Genomic DNA, 16,206 nt, shown 5'->3' on the forward strand with positions numbered 1-16,206 from the left:
GTCGGGCAATGAGTAAAACCCTCCTCTGCTGAGGGGCTGGAAATTGACTCCAAGCCACATAATCACTTCATTAATGTGTCAGATGTTTGCAGTTATTTAAATTCCTCTTCAGGAGGAGGGGGAGGGGGGAATGAAGGCTGTTCAAAACAATCAAACGAGTCCATTAGGAATAAAATAGAAGTGACAAAAACATAAAGGCCAGTCAAGGTAGAAAGGGAAGAACTAATAATGAAAAGGGGGGGGTTTGAAAAGCCCAATCTCTGCGATTTCAGCTCCTGGAGCCACCTTTATCCAAGTGCCTTAGAAGTGGGAATTCTTGTCAATTGTTTTATAATGTTTTCACCTCTCTTAGCCAGAAGGCTGAGAAGCTGAAAACTGAAAAGCTTGGAAAGGTGACTATGTGACCAGGCTGGAGGGGCGGGTTTAGCCCCTCAGGAGGCGGCTGCATCCAAAGAAGGGGGGTGCTCAGGGAGGGGTTGTGGATGGAGCGAGGCAAAGGTCAAGGCTGCATGGAGCCCCCCGATGTCCCCTCTCCACCCCCCCCCAGTCCCCACACTGTGTCCTCATGCCCCCGGCCTCCCTGATGCTGGGATTCCTCTCTGACCCGCACCACCCCAGCCTGTGCTCCCCACTTCACCGGCCTCCTGCATGGCCAGGATCCTTCCCTGATCCCCTCTCTGGCCTGTGCCCCCCATGCCGCCTACCTTTCCCAGCGCTGCTCCCTGGCTCCTATTCCTTTCTCTGGCAAGGGCGGGGGGCAGCGGGGGGAAGTCCAGTGGGCTAGAGCAGAGGTGGGGCTGGGAGTCAGGTCTCCTGGGTCCCATTCCCAGCTCGTCCCTGTTGCATGACCTTGGGAGACTGCCCTATGCCACAGCCACGAGTGATCCCTGAGTCCCCCCGCCCCGTCATGTGAGCTCCCAGCTGCCTAGTATGCCTCTGACCCACCCACCCCTGCCAGGTGCAGGGGGACAACACAACGAAGAGGGGCTTGGGAGCCCTCCCTGACGCCCCAGCACGATGAGACGGAGGTGGGCATCCCTCCCGGCGCTTGCAGGGGGCGGGTCTGGCGCTGGGAACGCCGCTCTCCATAATCAGCCTGGATCTAATAAGCCGCCAGTGCAATTTTCTCTGGCGCACACAAATAATTACAGCAAATTTGTTAATGAATTGAATATGGAGGCTGGTGCACTTGTCGGCAGAATGGAACGGAGCTGGAGCGCCCGAGGTGCCTGGGATGGAAACTCCCTGGCTGAGAGGTCCTGGGAAATCGCTCTGCGCCCCAGGGGTTCCCCAGAGATGTTTCCCAGGGTCCATGCCATCAGTCCCTGTGCAGCCGTCCCCGCTGCAGTCACCAGGCCCAACGCCTCACCCATCGACCCATCGGCCCCCTTCCAGCCAGGCCCACCCTGGTGCCATCCCGCCAGCCCTGAGAGGGGCCACGGGCTGCTGGAAGCAGGGCAAGGCTGGGCAGACCCCGGGGAGGAGCCCTGGTGCAGGGACCGGCCCCACAGCAGTGGTAAGAAGATGCTGCACTGGCCACCCCACTGCCCAGTTTGCCCACTCAGACTTGGCCCTGTAGCCTGTCTGTGGTGATGGGCTCCCCCTGTGCACCAGTCCCAATGCCTCACTCACGTTTGCCCCCCATCCCCGTCACGCTGGAGGATCAGGCAGGACCACGCCTTCGTGGGCAGGGGGCAGAGCTGCACCTTGTGCTGCCAATCGTGCGTCCCTTCTGCTGCCCACTGGGTGTCATTTCTGAGCTGTGCCAGCAAGATCAGGGGCCTCACCAGGGCCAGGGCTCAGCCCTCCTTGGAGAGCCCCTGCCTACTGGAGGATAGATGCTGCCTCTGAAATCTCCACCCCCCAGCTCTCAGAGCTGCTGTCTGTGTTTGGCAATACCAGGGCTACCCTGGGAAGAAACAGGCAGGAGCCAGGGCTTGGCACCCGCTGGAGCAGCCAGGCACGAGGAGCAACAGACCTGGGTGTGCCTCGGTCGGACCCATCGCTGGGCTAGGGACCCTTCCACATGGGGGCTCGGGGACAGACAAGTTCTCCCACAAACCTCTGCGAACCAAGCCCTAGAGTGGCTCCACTCGTGTGAGCTAAAAATCATGGGTGGGATACGCCCCAGAGATCCTAGCACCAAGCCCGTGTCAGTGCAGCACGACCTGGGTCTGGGTGCATGCGGCTCTGCGGGGTGGCTGGCTTGGCTAGCCCAGGGTGCATGCATGGGAGCCCAGGCACCAGCACACTCTGCTCTAGAGATGTAGCCACAGACTTCACACCCATCGCCGATGGAGTTCCCATCTCAGTGGCCCTTTGATTCCAGACGCCTTCCCCTGGCAAAAGGAGATGCCTCCAGACCCATTCCATCCAGGTGTCCTCTCTGCACCATCACAGGGAGACACCTCTCCTGAGACTAGAGGGCCCCATGTCCCATCCACTCCAGTCTCTTCTCTGTACCAACTGACTTGGAGACACCCCATGGCCAGTCTGTCCCAGTCTCCTCCAGGCACTCATTCAGACTGGAAATGCCTCTCCCAAGTCTCCAAGACACGTCCCCATTTCCATTCATCCCAGTCTCCCCCATCCACAAACAGGCTTGGCGACCCTCTCTGGGGCTCCATCCCCACCCAGTTGTCTCCACGCCACTTGCTGAGGACTCCCTGTCTCTTACCGGTCTGCGTTCCCCTCCACGCGTGGGCATCTCTGCTCTGCACTGACATTCTCCCCTCTCCTGGGGGTGAGCGGCCTGGGGCACGTGCAGGATCCTGCTCCTCATCCTGCCCAATCCACATCCTCCTCACGTCCTTCATGCACCAGCCCCCGGTGGGAGGTGCCGTTCTCCATTTCTGCTGGGCCAAGTGGCAAATTTGCCCCCCAGGCAACTCTTGGGAGAGAGGGCACCATGCAAGCCATGGTAATGGAACCATGGCCACTACAGCAAGCCCCACCTCTTAATGGCCATTTAGCCCTGCAGCAGCCCTCAACCATGGGACCCTCCTCCTATAGCTCTGCCCCATGGACACCCCAGCACCGCTGCAGCACAGAGCCCTGCCTCAGGGCAGTTCCTGCCTGGGCACCGCTCCAGCCCTGTTTGGGGTGGGAGCTACACCGTGCGCTGCTCTCAGGGGTGAAGCCTTGTCTCCAGGACACGCTCCTGCCAGCAGAGCTCCTCCAACTTGGAAGGACCTGGGCCAAGGCGCTGAGGGTTTAGCCAGGTCCTCCTTCCCGCACACTGCAGTGTCTGTGAGTCCTGCCTCTGGCCTTTACTGGGACAGGGACAATGTTACAGTCTCTGCCACCCTCTGTACCCAAGCCCCTGGAATGGGGGCCAGAGCCCCAGGCTCAATTTTGGGGGATGTTGCCTCCAAAGGAGCAATGTTGATTGGCTCCAGGGGGGGATCTGGCCCCATCGGCTCAGCTGGAGCTCCAGCTGATTGGCTCTAGCTGGGGGGGATCTGGTCCCATCGGCTCAGCTGGAGCTCCGGCTGATTGGCTCCAGGGGGGGATCTGGCCCCATCGGCTCAGCTGGAGCTCCGGCTGATTGGCTCCAGCTGGGGATATGCCCCCATCGGCTCAGCCGGAGCTCCAGCTGATTGGCTCCAGATGGGGATCTGGTCCCATCGGCTCAGCCGGAGCTCCGGCTGATTGGCTCCAGCTGGGGATCTGGTCCCATCGGCTCAGCCGGAGCTCCAGCTGATTGGCTCCAGCTGGGGATCTGGTCCCATCGGCTCAGCTGGAGCTCCGGCTGATTGGCTCCAGCTGGGGATCTGGCCCCATCGGCTCAGCCGGAGCTCCGGCTGATTGGCTCCAGATGGGGATCTGGTCCCATCGGCTCAGCCGGAGCTACGGCTGATTGGCTCCAGCTGGGGATCTGGTCCCATCGGCTCAGCTGGAGCTCCAGCTGATTGGCTCCAGGGGGGGATCTGGCCCCATCGGCTCAGCCGGAGCTCCGGCTGATTGGCTCCAGATGGGGATCTGGTCCCATCGGCTCAGCTGGAGCTACGGCTGATTGGCTCCAGCTGGGGATCTGGTCCCATTGGCTCAGCCGGAGCTCCGGCTGATTGGCTCCAGCTGGGGATCTGGTCCCATCGGCTCAGCTGGAGCTACGGCTGATTGGCTCCAGCTGGGGATCTGGCCCCATCGGCTCAGCCGGAGCTCCAGCTGATTGGCTCTAGCTGGGGGGGATCTGGTCCCATCGTCTCAGCTGGAGCTCCAGCTGATTGGCTCCAGATGGGGATCTGGCCCCATCGGCTCAGCCGGAGCTCCAGCTGATTGGCTCCAGCTGGGGATCTGGTCCCATCGGCTCAGCTGGAGCTACGGCTGATTGGCTCCAGCTGGGGATCTGGTCCAACCCGGGCACAGCTAAGAGGCTGCACCATTCCAGGTTAGAGGACAGCGATAAAACCCTCTCTGCTCCCTGGTATCAGTTGGGTCTCTGGTCAAACCTGCCCTGGCCAGATCCCCCCGCTGCCTCCTCTCCGCTTTACCTGGGCTGAGAGAAGAATGGAATCTTGTCATCCCATCCATCTGGGGCTGCTGCTGTGTCATGCAGGGCCCGTGGCCAGGCACAGCGTTCCTTCAAAGGCTTTCTGCCCATTCCAACTCAGGGCGCTGGAGATGGAGCTACAAGGTGCTTAGTACCCGAAGGCTAACGTGCTGAGATCACACCCCGGAGATCAAGCCCCACGGTCGACCATAAGTTACTGCGCTTCAGGCAGGAACTGCTGGCTGGATTCTCTGGCCTAGACGACCCCAATGGTCCCTTTGTGCCGAAATAGCAGCCGAGCCCCGTTCTCCTTTGTGTGCCATTTGCATGGGGCACAGCGAGAACGGCACCACCTACTAGCATCCCATGCTCACTGTGCATTGCAAGGTGGCTGATCCAGCCAAGCACGTCGGCGTGTGCTTTGCACCAGCCCCAGGAGCCATCACCTGGCCCGGGCGGGGTCATTGCCTGCCTCAAGTGAAGCAGCTGCCAAAGCGCTGGGCTGGGTCAAAGGCAAAGGGGTTGGCTTCTCTAGTGAGCTCGGAGCACAGGCGCAGGCCTGAGTATTTCCAGAGCTCAGTGCCCAGCCCAGGACTAGCTCTCTTGGGGCTGCTTGCTGCTCATCTCAGGACTGGCTGGGGTCTGGGCAGGTGGAGCATTCAGCACCTGGGTCCACTCCAGGCTTTGTCACTTACCTTACGCACGGCCCTGTGACTCTTGGTGCTTGTTTTCCTCCCATCCTTCGTCTAGTTAGACTGAGCTCTTTGGGGCAGGGCCCAGCACAGTGGGGACCTGGTCTCAGTGAGTGGCAGAATAAGGCCCTGATCGCGGTCTGGGGTTTGTGCAGCACCCAGCGCAATGGGAACATGGCCGCCCATGGTTGGGGGATCTGGGCAGCACCTGGCACAAGCGGGCCCCTGATCTCGCTCAGCAGCAAGGGCGGGGGTGTTGTGCGTGCCTGGCATGACTAGGGCCCTGATCTTGGTTGGGGTCAGTGCAGCACCTGTGTGACAGGAACCCTGATCTCGGCCCAACACCCAGCCTGACAGGGCCCCACTCTTTGTTGGATGCTACTGCAATATAACCCATAATAGACAAGGTACAAAGCAATGGAGAAACAGGCCCTCGGTCAATCCCTTAACCGTCTCTCGGCCCGGTCTGCCCACACAAAATGAGGACTAGAACTCCAGAGTTGTACGAAGTATAGAATCAACTGTATTCCCCTTTGCGGTAATGTACATGGGTTGAAAGTTTTTTTTGACTTCATCATAATTGGTAACACTTTACAGTAACATTGAAGAGTACAGGAAGTTTACAGGGTAAATATGCAGAACCACAGAGTATTTCCCCCAAAACAATCAGGAAGGGGTTTCTGTTCATTAAAAAAACTAAACCAAAACTGATACAAAAAGAATGAATTAAAAATTTATTTCCTCCCCACCTGGAATGCTGTAAAGGAAAAAGATTGGGAATTCTATTGGTAAAATAAACCAATCTCTCTCTCGATATTTTAAAAAGAGGATATTTATCAGAGTGTCATATTTTTAAAATAGAGTTTGCGACCTTCATTTCTCCGCCCGAGCCCCTCCCCCAAACAAAAATAAAATATTAATAATGTACAAATTAATTTACAGTTGATAATGTTCATTACACTCCTAGAGAAACGGACAGAAATCCCCCTCCTTCACCCTGCAGACAGTTCCATTCAGTGGCGAAGTTTGGAATGAACGAAACTCCAATAATTATCTGCGTCTTTAAAAAAAATGTTGGGATTTTTGGTAAGAGAAAAATACAGAACTTGAGCTCATGCAGTGGTCTAAGATGCTGAGAGATGTCCACCAAATTTCACCTTCGCTAACATTCTTCAAAGCACCTAAGAGATTTAGGAGCCTAAATTTCATTTTCAAAAAGTTTAGGAGCCTAAATACCCTGGAAACTTTGCAAAATGTGATGCCTTTTCTTAATACAAAAACAACACCTCAAAGCCTGAAAATTAATATGAAATTATTTCAGTTCACAGCTTACAATGGCAGATATATCACCCTCTCTTCAGCTCGATGCTAGCCCTTTTTGGCATTTTAGCATTGAAGGCGAGGGGAGTTTGCAATAACTTTGCCAGGCTTGAGAAATTGAAGTGCCTATTTCACCTGCACCCTATCACTCTGAAAGAAAGAATTCCGATCCAAATTCCTCGCCTCCCTACATCCTTCCCAGCAGTGGGCATGAGCCTGGTAGGGCTGGAGTTCTCCAACCACAATCCAGCACAGCTCCCTTAGCTTCATTGATACCGCCCCCGAGAAAAGGGGTTTACTGCTAGATCTAGCAAATGGACAGTGAGATCTGATGGCTGGAGCTGGCGCCAGTAAGATGTACGTTTTTACCGGTGGAGATGAGGAATGAAATTTTAGAGCCGTTCCCCAAGGGATGCGGATTCTGCATCCCTTGAGGACTTTCTATCGTCCAATAGATATGGTTTAATTGGGACGCAAGTCATGGGCTGGGTGCAGGAACCTCTGGGCAAAATTCTGCCATGTCTCCCTTCCAATCTGTGACTCTTTCTCTACTGGCTTTGACCGGACGACCCCTATGCTTTGAGCTAGGCAGGTGCTGAAGTGCGTTGCTGCATTGGAACCAGCTGAAAAGCCCCTGACAGAGCAAAGCCCTGTGGCACCGACCTGTCTGGAAGCAGGGGCCAGCCCTGTCAGCCAGTTTGCATGCAGAAGGATGGGCTGGAGTCTTGCAGAATCGGGATCAAAGATGGGAGTTGGTCTCCAGTGGCCGTGCCCAGAGATCATCGAGGGATCCTATCTGTAACACGGCGGGGAGAGATTTTTTGTCTCTAGCTCCTTTTCAAACGTCCTTCCAAACTCTCTTTGATTCTTCTGTGTTAAACTGTCCACACATATACGTTATATAATATATATATTTATATATATATATATTTTATATATATATAGAGCTCTCTTTATATATAGTCATTTGAAAAGCCTTTCCAATTCCCCCAGTGAGGGGCGAAGGTGCGGGTGAAGGAAATAGTCCAACGCCTCCACCCCCCTTTCATTTGCAAATTCCCATCAACAGCTGCTTACCCCCCTGTCCTAGATACCTTGAAAGAACAACACAATTTAAGGACATGCTCTGAGAAGACACTTAAAGGATGATCACAATAGCACCTTGGCATGGAGAAAAGGGGATGGGAGTGGAGGATGCATGGGGGAAAAGGAATTACGCCGTCAATCCCCTGAAAACAAAACAGAAACATTGTATATATTTTCCCATCTCCCCCACCCCCACACATCCCGAGCAGGTACCCCCAAACCAGTCTCAGCTCCCGTCGCTGTTGCTTATGCAAAAACCAACACCATCCCAACTCTAACCCTTTTGAGAATAGCACCCCCTTTTGTTACTACAGAGCAGAGAGCCGAATGGCTGATCAGTTCCATAGTTGGACAAGATCCATGTTAACTGCTTTATTTACCACCATCGTTATTAATGGATTCATTTTTATTTTCCCGAGAGTTCGTGATTTTGTTTGTTTCGGTTTGGTTTACTCCACACATTTCCAAGACTCTGACACATTAACAAAGAGAGAGAGAAAAAAATCAGTTATAATTAAAGACCCCCCCTTTTATTGTTTTAATAATAATTCCGAGAGAGACCGATTTTTCGTCCCCAAAATCTTTGCCCAGCCAAGTTTTCTGGATCCAGCTGTATCCTGCTCCGCGTCGTAATTTTGTCGATAGTTATGAGAGAAAAATCAAATCATTTGTATCCCAATTGGATTAGTCTGTTTCCAAACAGGGCATGGGAGAGGGGTCTAAAAGGGGTGGGGAGATGTACCCCAAAGTTTCATCCGGATGAGGAAGCATCTAACCTCCTGGGGTAACAGATGGGGGGAATCAGCTGTCACCTCTCTCTCTATATATATATATCTTGAAGGCAAAATCCTGGCTCAGCTTTATCTAGGGAGCTCCGAAGCCTTCATCAATCCATCTACCCCTCCCAGATCCTCATTTTCTGTTCTCTTTCCGAGTGGTTGCTTATTTCCGGTGCCAACCTCTAACCATGGCATGTGTGATTTGATCGCCCCCTGCCCTGTTCTTTCCCCCACTTCGTTTGCTAAAAGGAAAACAAATTAAAGAAACCCCCAAGATCTGAAGGAATCCGGGGTGGGAAGCGAGCGTGATTTTGATTTTGGGGTGGTTGTTATTAATTTATGAGGATGAACTGAAAAATTAAATAAGAGAGAAATGAACAAATTGAAACCAGTGTGGGGTGGAGGTGGGGGGCAGGATCCACTGGTTGCCTCTGTGATGCAGAGGGAGGAGAAAGGAAGGCTGGGAGGTTTCGTTGGTCTCTTGTATCCAAAGGTTGGCACGATTTGAGCCGGTCTCACCTTGCGATCGTCTCTCTCTCGCGCTCGCCACCAGAGGGACAGGAGGGAGGCGGGGCCAGGGGGGGCGGAGACTCACACATAATACTCCTTGTCCTTGTTTTTCTTGCTCTTGCTGGGGGTTTTGGTGGCAGAGGTGGGTTTCTCCTTCACCACCGTGCCATTGCTCTGTGCCGAGTTGCTGATGTAGTTCCGGCTCTGATCCACCTGGTAAGAGCCTTCGTCCCGGTTTCGGTACTTGTACATGGCATAGAGGAGGATGAGGATGCACAGGGCGGCCGCCGCCACAATGCCGACCACCATCCCCGTGGTGCTGCTAGATTCGCGGATCACCTCGACGGCTCCCGGGGGACCCCTCTCCCCCGAGCCGGTGGGGTTAGCTGTGGGTAGATTGTGGAAATTGGGGGAAGATGTTATACTGGGGTACTTATGCCTGTTACGGTTGTCGAGTTCAAAAGAGGTGGGCAAAGGGGGGTACTGGTCTGGGTGGGGTTTGGGGGCCTCGCGATTGTTCATTTTGCCGGCGGGGATGTTACGGACCAGATCGGGAGAGGCAGTGGAGGTCAGGAGCTCAGGGATTGAGGATGAAGCTGGCACTCCTGTCCTAATGTTGGGCCTGAAGCCTTGGGACTTTTTAGATGCTCCATCTGGCCTGGCCAGCAGGGTCCTATCTGTGACCAAGGGGAATGTGGTGTAAAAATCTTCGTCATCAGTAGGGGGCAGGCTGGAGTCGAAGACCTCGCCCGAGGCGTAACCGGAGGCCTCAATGCCCTCTTCGCAATCGCTGTCCTCTTGGTCGGCTAAGCACGGGGGTTTTTGATTGGCGGAAGGGGCTAGGGTGTCTCTGGTGGTCTCTATTACGGTTAGGAAGGGGCCAAAGGTAGGTGGCGGGGGTATGAATGGAGACCGGGTGGCAATTGGTGGGGTGTCTAAGGAATCTTCGGTAATTATGGGCAATACTAATTCACCTCCTAGAACAGAGAGAAATAAAGGGGGAAGAGAAACAGAAAAGGAGAGATGGGTTAATACGAACCGGAGGAAAAACTGCCACATTTGGACACAAGAAACTGAATCAAACTGATCAACTGAATTTAAAACTAGACTCGTTCCCCAATCTCTGGCTGCTTTTTAACGAATCTTTACAACTGTTTTTCGTTTTAAACTGTAGCTTTTTACAACAAAATCTAGAGAAATCATAAATTTAAAGAAAAAGAATTAAAAAAAAGAAATTAGTCATTTAATGCAAAAAAATTAAACAGATTTTCAAACAGCAGAATTAAGTAATAATAAAAGAAAAAACCTAATTGCAAACTGCTTTTCACATTTCTTTTTATTCCCCTCCTTTTCTCTTTCATTTCATTTTTTCCCTTTTCTTTTCGTTTTAAAAATAAGAGAGCAAACCACAGAATTCAATCAACTTACATCAACAAATTGGCCATGTGATTTTAGCATGAAGAAAAAAAATTACAAAAAAGAAAACTAGGTAAGAATGTTTTTTTGGAGAAAAAACAACTTTTTTTTCTTTCTTTTTTTTAAACATCTCTTTTCTCTACCACTCGCCTTTTCAATTGTCTCTCTAGAGTCATTTCTATGTTTCTTTCTTTCTCTCTTTCCATCTAGATTAATTTCTCTTTCTATCTATACTCTTTCTTTCTAGATTCATTTGTGTCTATATTCTTTGATTTTTCTTTCTAACTAGATTTGTTCCTCTTTTTCTAGATTAATTTATCTATAGTCTTTCTGTTTAGATACATTTTCTTTCCTTCTCTCTCTCTGTATTCTTTTATCTATCTTCTTTCTTTTTATCTAGATTCATTTCTGTTTCTATCTATACTATTTCTACATTAATTCCTGTGTCTGTCTATATTCTTTTTTCTGTCTAGCTGGATTAATTTCTCTTTCCTTCTAGATCCATCTATAGTTTTTCTCTCTAGACATATTTTCTTTTTTACTTTCATTCTATCTAGATTAATTTTTCTTTCTACATCCATTTTCTTCTTTCCACCTATACAGATTCATTTCTGTATCTTTCTATATTAATTTATCTACCTTTTTCTTTATTAATTTTCTTTCTAGATTCATTAATCTATGGTCTTTCCATCTAGATGCATTTTCTTTCTTACTTTCATTCTTTCTTTCTAGATTAATTTCTCTACCTATCTAGATTCATTCATCTTTCTTTCTTTCTTTCTTTCTTTCTTTCTTTCTTTCTTTCTTTCTTTCTTTCTTTCTTTCTTTCTTTCTTTCTAGATTCATTTATCTATCTTCTAACTTCTGCATATTTTAAAATCTTTCCCTCCCCCCACCCAGACACACTTTTCGACTCTGTCTGTCTGTCTACATTTTCCATTCCCACCTCCCACCTCTCCCTCCCCCCACTTTTTTTTTTAACATATGGCAACCAAAGTTGATGTTAAAATGACAAGGACACTGCACACATTATTTGGTCCTTTGCACTGGCTGTAAATTTGGCGGGTGTGTGTTGGGAAAATACATGTTTAAAAAACATACATAACTATATTTTCAGTAGCTGTTTTGACAGATCTGTGGGCTCTGTCCCTATTAGAACTGGAAAGAAAGCAGAAAGAGGGACAGATGCCTAGCACCACTGATGTCAACAGGAATAGAACCCAGGAATCCTGACTGTCAGAGCTGGGGATAAAACCCAGCAGTCCTGACTCCTATGCAGTTACACCCACTGCACCAGCTGAGGATGAGGACTCCAGGAGCTTGGCAGACCATTCCCAGTATGTGCCATTCCCATCAGCTGGTTCCCAGTTTCCTCACCAGATTCTCAATCGACAGTGCCAAAGCCATGGGCTCCCTAGCTACACCAATCTTCCTGGCAGTAGCAGGATTAGAGTTCCCAAACTTGCTGCCCATAGACTAGAGCTAAAAGAGACTCGCTGTTAACTGTGCGGGGCTCTGTCATACAGAGCTGTGACTCTGATTCTTCCCAGGGGAGGACAGTGGCACCCTCTTCCCCACCACTTCATTACAGCCCAGCCTGTAGTAGCAGTGCTGTGTCTGTACAGTGATTGGGGCTGCCTGCCAAGATAGAATCCAGGGGCATCAGGTATCCCAAGGCCAAGCCTCTACAGGCTGTCCCAAGGGGTGGGACTATCAGCACCTATGCAGTGGACAGTGTTCCCTCTAATTTTTCCCACCCATGTGCAGAATGAATTTTATTATGTGCACCAATATGGAAGTGATGTATGACACATCACCTCCATATTGGTGCACATTAACAAAATTCATGTGGTGGGGAGGGATCAAGGGGTTTGGAGTGTGGGAGGGGGCTCGGGGCTGGGGCAGAGGGTTGGGGTGTGAGGGGCTGAGGACTCCAGCTGGGGGTGCAGGTGGAACCAGGGATGAGGGTCTCAGGACTGGGGTAGAGGATTGGGGTGCGGGCTCTGGAGTGGGGCCAGGGATGAGGGGTTTGGGATGCAGGCTGCCTCAGGGCTACAACAGCAGCACCTGGGCTGGGGGAGAGAGGTGTCTCTCGCTGGCCAAGGCAGGTCCAGGCCGGGGTTGGGTTGGGGCTGGGGGAGGGGCGCCTCCTCCCAGCCACAGCAGGTCCGGGGCTGGGCTGGGTCGGGGGCAGGGGGACAGGCATCTCTCCCCGCTGCAGCCTGAACGCCTGCACTGCCCCTAATAGGCTGCTGCATGGCTGCTTAGAGGGAACTTAGGCAGTGAGCTCATAAACCTGCATATGTGGTCACACCACCAGTGGGCGCTGTGATAGGACAGGGGATTTGCATGAGAATGCACCCAACAGAGCCACTACCCTCCATGGTTTACAGACCAAATACTCTACTCCGCTTACGGGTGAACGTAGAAGGAAAATGAGTTACACAACAGCTTGAAGCAAGTGGCTTAGTGTTCTGGGAGTCAGGACTCCTGGGTTCTTTTCCTGGATCTGGATGGGAAATTGAGTCAGGTGGTTAGAGCAGGGGGGCTAGGAGCCAGGATTCCTGGGGTATAGCCCTGGCTTGGGAGGGTAGTGGTTAGATCAGGGGTAGGTAGGTGTCAGGAGCCCTGAGGGCTGTGGCCTGTTTCTCTGTTGCTTTACCAGCGAGTCACTTCACTCAGCTGCTCCTTCATTTGCAATATCAGAGATAACATGACCACTCCGCAAGGGAGTGTATGGGGTGGAATTAACTACGTGCATGCTTTGAGCTCCCACATCTCATACGCCAGGTGGTGTGGAATATGAGGGTGACTCTCCTTTACAAGGCTGCGGTAGGTATTTCAATGATCTGTGTGTTTTCAGTGCCCCCTTCTGCAGGATGGGCAGTGTAAGCAAATCACTGCTTAGCTAGAGCCCTCAGCCAAGCCTGGGACTCAGAGCTGTCACTTGACACAGGGTCTCAAGAGGGAGAGGACATTGGCGACTGAGTGAGTTTATGAAGGAAGCTCACAAGAGATCACCATGACTGACTTAGTCAAGCCGCAGGGTGGCATGAGATCTGACTCCAGGTATCCAATAGGTGCAAAAGACACTGGGTGGGGGGAGAATGGCTTGGAGGGAAATTAGGGGCTATGGGATGAACAGAAGCAAAGGATAAAACTTGGAGGGGAATAAACTGTAGGGGACAAGGCTGGCCACTGGTGGTGGTGGGAATAGACTGTAGGTGCCAATTTTGGCTGGTGGAAAATACACTGATGGAAAGGGCAGCTCGAGAGGCAGGGAGTGGGGTCCATAACTATCATGTGTCAGGGAGTTCCGCAGGTTAATGATACTGAGTACAAATGGAGTCACTTGACATGTGTTGCTTGGAATTTCATTAGGGGTTCCTGAATGATGAGTGAAGGTGAATAGCAGATCCCAGTTGCCTGTCTTGATCCTGTACATTCTTTTAGGCCCCTCTAGCATATCCGCCTCTCCTTTATCTCCTTGCTGAGCTAAACATCCTGATCTTGCCAGCCTCTCTGCTTCCAAATCTTGAATTATTTTCATTGCCCTGTGATTTCTGTCAAGCTGGGGCCATCTCATAGATTTACACAATGGCACAAGACTATTCTGCTGTATAACATTCTCTCTGCTTCTGCACACACACTCCTGGACTGGTTGAGTACTGCTGTGCACTTAGCAGAGGTTGCAACTGAGCTGGTAGGGGGCACTGTGCTGCTGGGAGTGGGGTGGGGACTCAGTAGGGGGTGCTCTCTCCCCAAGGTCAGTACTAACCCCAGTGTGGCACTAGGGGGTGCTGTGCTTCAAGCAGTGGTGCACGTTAGCCATAGGGATAGTCAGCTGCATCTCAGCACTGGGTGAAGGATCCTTGTATAACAGACCCCCATTACCCCACCCCAGAGGCAGCTGCATCTCGACAGTGGGTGAAGGATCCCTATAGCTCATCTAGCTCGGAATCACATACATTAGCTCAATATTATCATTAAAAGCTGCATTCTTTGTCAGCTGAGGAAAACAGAGTCAGGGCTGCATTATGGTTTGAAAGGCAGCAGTAAATAACAGGGAAGGAAAAGCTTCTCCCTACAATTGCACACGCCAACACCAAAGTCTCCAGTGGCTGACAGAATCCCCCTCCCCCTCCTGGTCAGATCAGAAATGGAAATCGCCACACTACTCCCTAGGCCCACATGCTTTGGAGAGTGACCGTAGCCCTGTCACTGGGCTGGAAAGATCTGGCCAGACTCTTTATTACAAGCCTTGCTTGATTGTTGGTATGATAGATTGTAATAGTATTCTGGGCTGGCTGGGCCCATTGGTCTGAGCCGGGGGGGGGGGGGGGGCGATACTGGGCTGACTGGGTCCATGGATCTGACCTGGGGTGGCAGGGAAGGGGGGGATACTGGGTTGACTGGGCCCATAGGTCGGAGCTGGGGTGACGGGGGGATACTGGGCTGGCTGGGGCCATGGTCTGGCCCGGGGTGGCAGGGAGACAGGGGATACTGTATCACCCAGTCCCAGAGGTACCAGTCCATGTGCTGAGCTGCCTTGGCTAGGGATGGGCTATTTTGTGCTGGTGGCTGCATGCAAAGGATTCCAGGCTGACATGGCAAAGCCTGGCCTGGTAGCTGGGGCTGCACAGTTGGGGGCTGGAGACAGCAGCCAAGCCCTTCCCTCACAGGGTACTCTATCAGCTCCCTGCAAGCCATCACCAAGGGTTCAGGAGCCATCAGTTGGGCCCAGAACACCAGGAGAGTTTTTCAAGGTTCTCTCCTGTTTGATGGTCTCTCTTTTGATTCCAGAGCCCTGCCCCACCCTGGGGCACAGTCACTGCATGACAACAGAAGCGCATGGGCTGCAGCTCCTGGCTTCTCCCTATACCCCAACATTGCATTTGCTGATGCGGGGTCCCAGCTCTCCTCTACTCTGCTGCCATTGCACCTGTATTCTCCTGCAGCTCCAGGCTCAGGGGCTCTTCACCTGCTCTCACCCAAGCCAGGGCCAGGAGGGGGACAGAAAGACAAGGAAGGGGCAGGCCAGCCCATTGTTTACAGGAGAGGAGGAGGAGACAAGCCAGCCCATTGTTTGCAGGAGAGATGGGGGGAACGAGCAGGGGCAGGTCAGTCCATTGTTTGCAGGGGAGGAGGAGGAGACAGGCCAGCCCATTGTCTGCAGGGGAAGAGGGAGTGGGACAGCCCATTGTCTGGGGGAGAGGAGGAGGGAAGGGGGAGCAGGGCAGTCCATTGTCTTCAGGAGAGGAGGGGGGAAGAGGGAACGGGGCAACCCATTGTCTGCAGGAGAGGGGGGGAAGAAAGGAAAGGAAGAGGGAGCAGAGCTGACCAAGCTGCTAGGCTCTCTCTACCCCTCCCCTCCACCAACTCCTCTGCTGAGGGTGGGGGGAGAAGAGCTCAGCCTGCCTCCTGCAGCAGTCCTGATTATTTGCTCTCCCCCCCATAAGTGGGTACGGATTCCTGGGTGGATGGGACCACCTGATCCAGCCCCCCTGCTCTAACCACTCAGAACTCTGGGTCCCACTGGTGTCTCTGTCACTCTGTGTCAGGACCTTGGGAGCAGGGGAGCGCACACCCCAAAGCCACAGGGCGACAGGGACCACAGCTGACCAACACCCAGTCCTCTTACTGCCCCCAGCCAGCTCCTACTCCTCCCGCTGCTGCCCCCCAACTGCCTTCCCGATATTAATTAAAAGCCTGCAAGAAGGTGTGTGTGTTTTTAATGAGCAGCCCCTATCTGCTTGCTGAGCCCCCCCGTTGGGCCTTTCATTTTCTCCTGTCTCTTCCCCTCCTCTGGTTTTTATTGTGATGCTTTTGGAAACATTTGGCAAGCGCTGCACAAAGGAGCCGCGCTGCCTTTGATCACGGAGAAGAAGAGAGAAATAACATAACCGTGGCG

General features: G+C 52.4%; 2 protein-coding genes across 40 annotated transcripts in view; both read right to left on the reverse strand.

Annotated features, from left to right (window-relative positions):
* LOC135972852 (serine/arginine repetitive matrix protein 2-like) overlaps positions 1 to 16,206 on the reverse strand; it is a 303,518-nt gene that overhangs the window by 112,017 nt on the left and 175,295 nt on the right. The gene's annotated exons all lie outside the window — the stretch shown is intronic.
* NRXN2 (neurexin 2) overlaps positions 5,685 to 16,206 on the reverse strand; it is a 316,444-nt gene continuing 305,922 nt past the window's right edge. For 29 of the 39 annotated variants that reach the window (XM_065553022.1, XM_065553023.1, XM_042849667.2 and 26 more), the window contains one exon: positions 5,685 to 9,856. In XM_065553022.1, coding sequence (XP_065409094.1) covers positions 8,961 to 9,856 — 896 coding nt within the window. In that variant the 3' untranslated portion in view covers positions 5,685 to 8,960. The remainder of the gene's footprint in view (positions 9,857 to 16,206) is intronic. The other 10 variants (XM_008179695.4, XM_005307930.4, XM_065553034.1 and 7 more) reach the window with 1 other exon arrangement.

The sequence above is a fragment of the Chrysemys picta genome, chromosome 7 (assembly GCF_011386835.1).
Source record: "Chrysemys picta bellii isolate R12L10 chromosome 7, ASM1138683v2, whole genome shotgun sequence".
NCBI lineage: Eukaryota > Metazoa > Chordata > Testudines > Emydidae > Chrysemys > Chrysemys picta.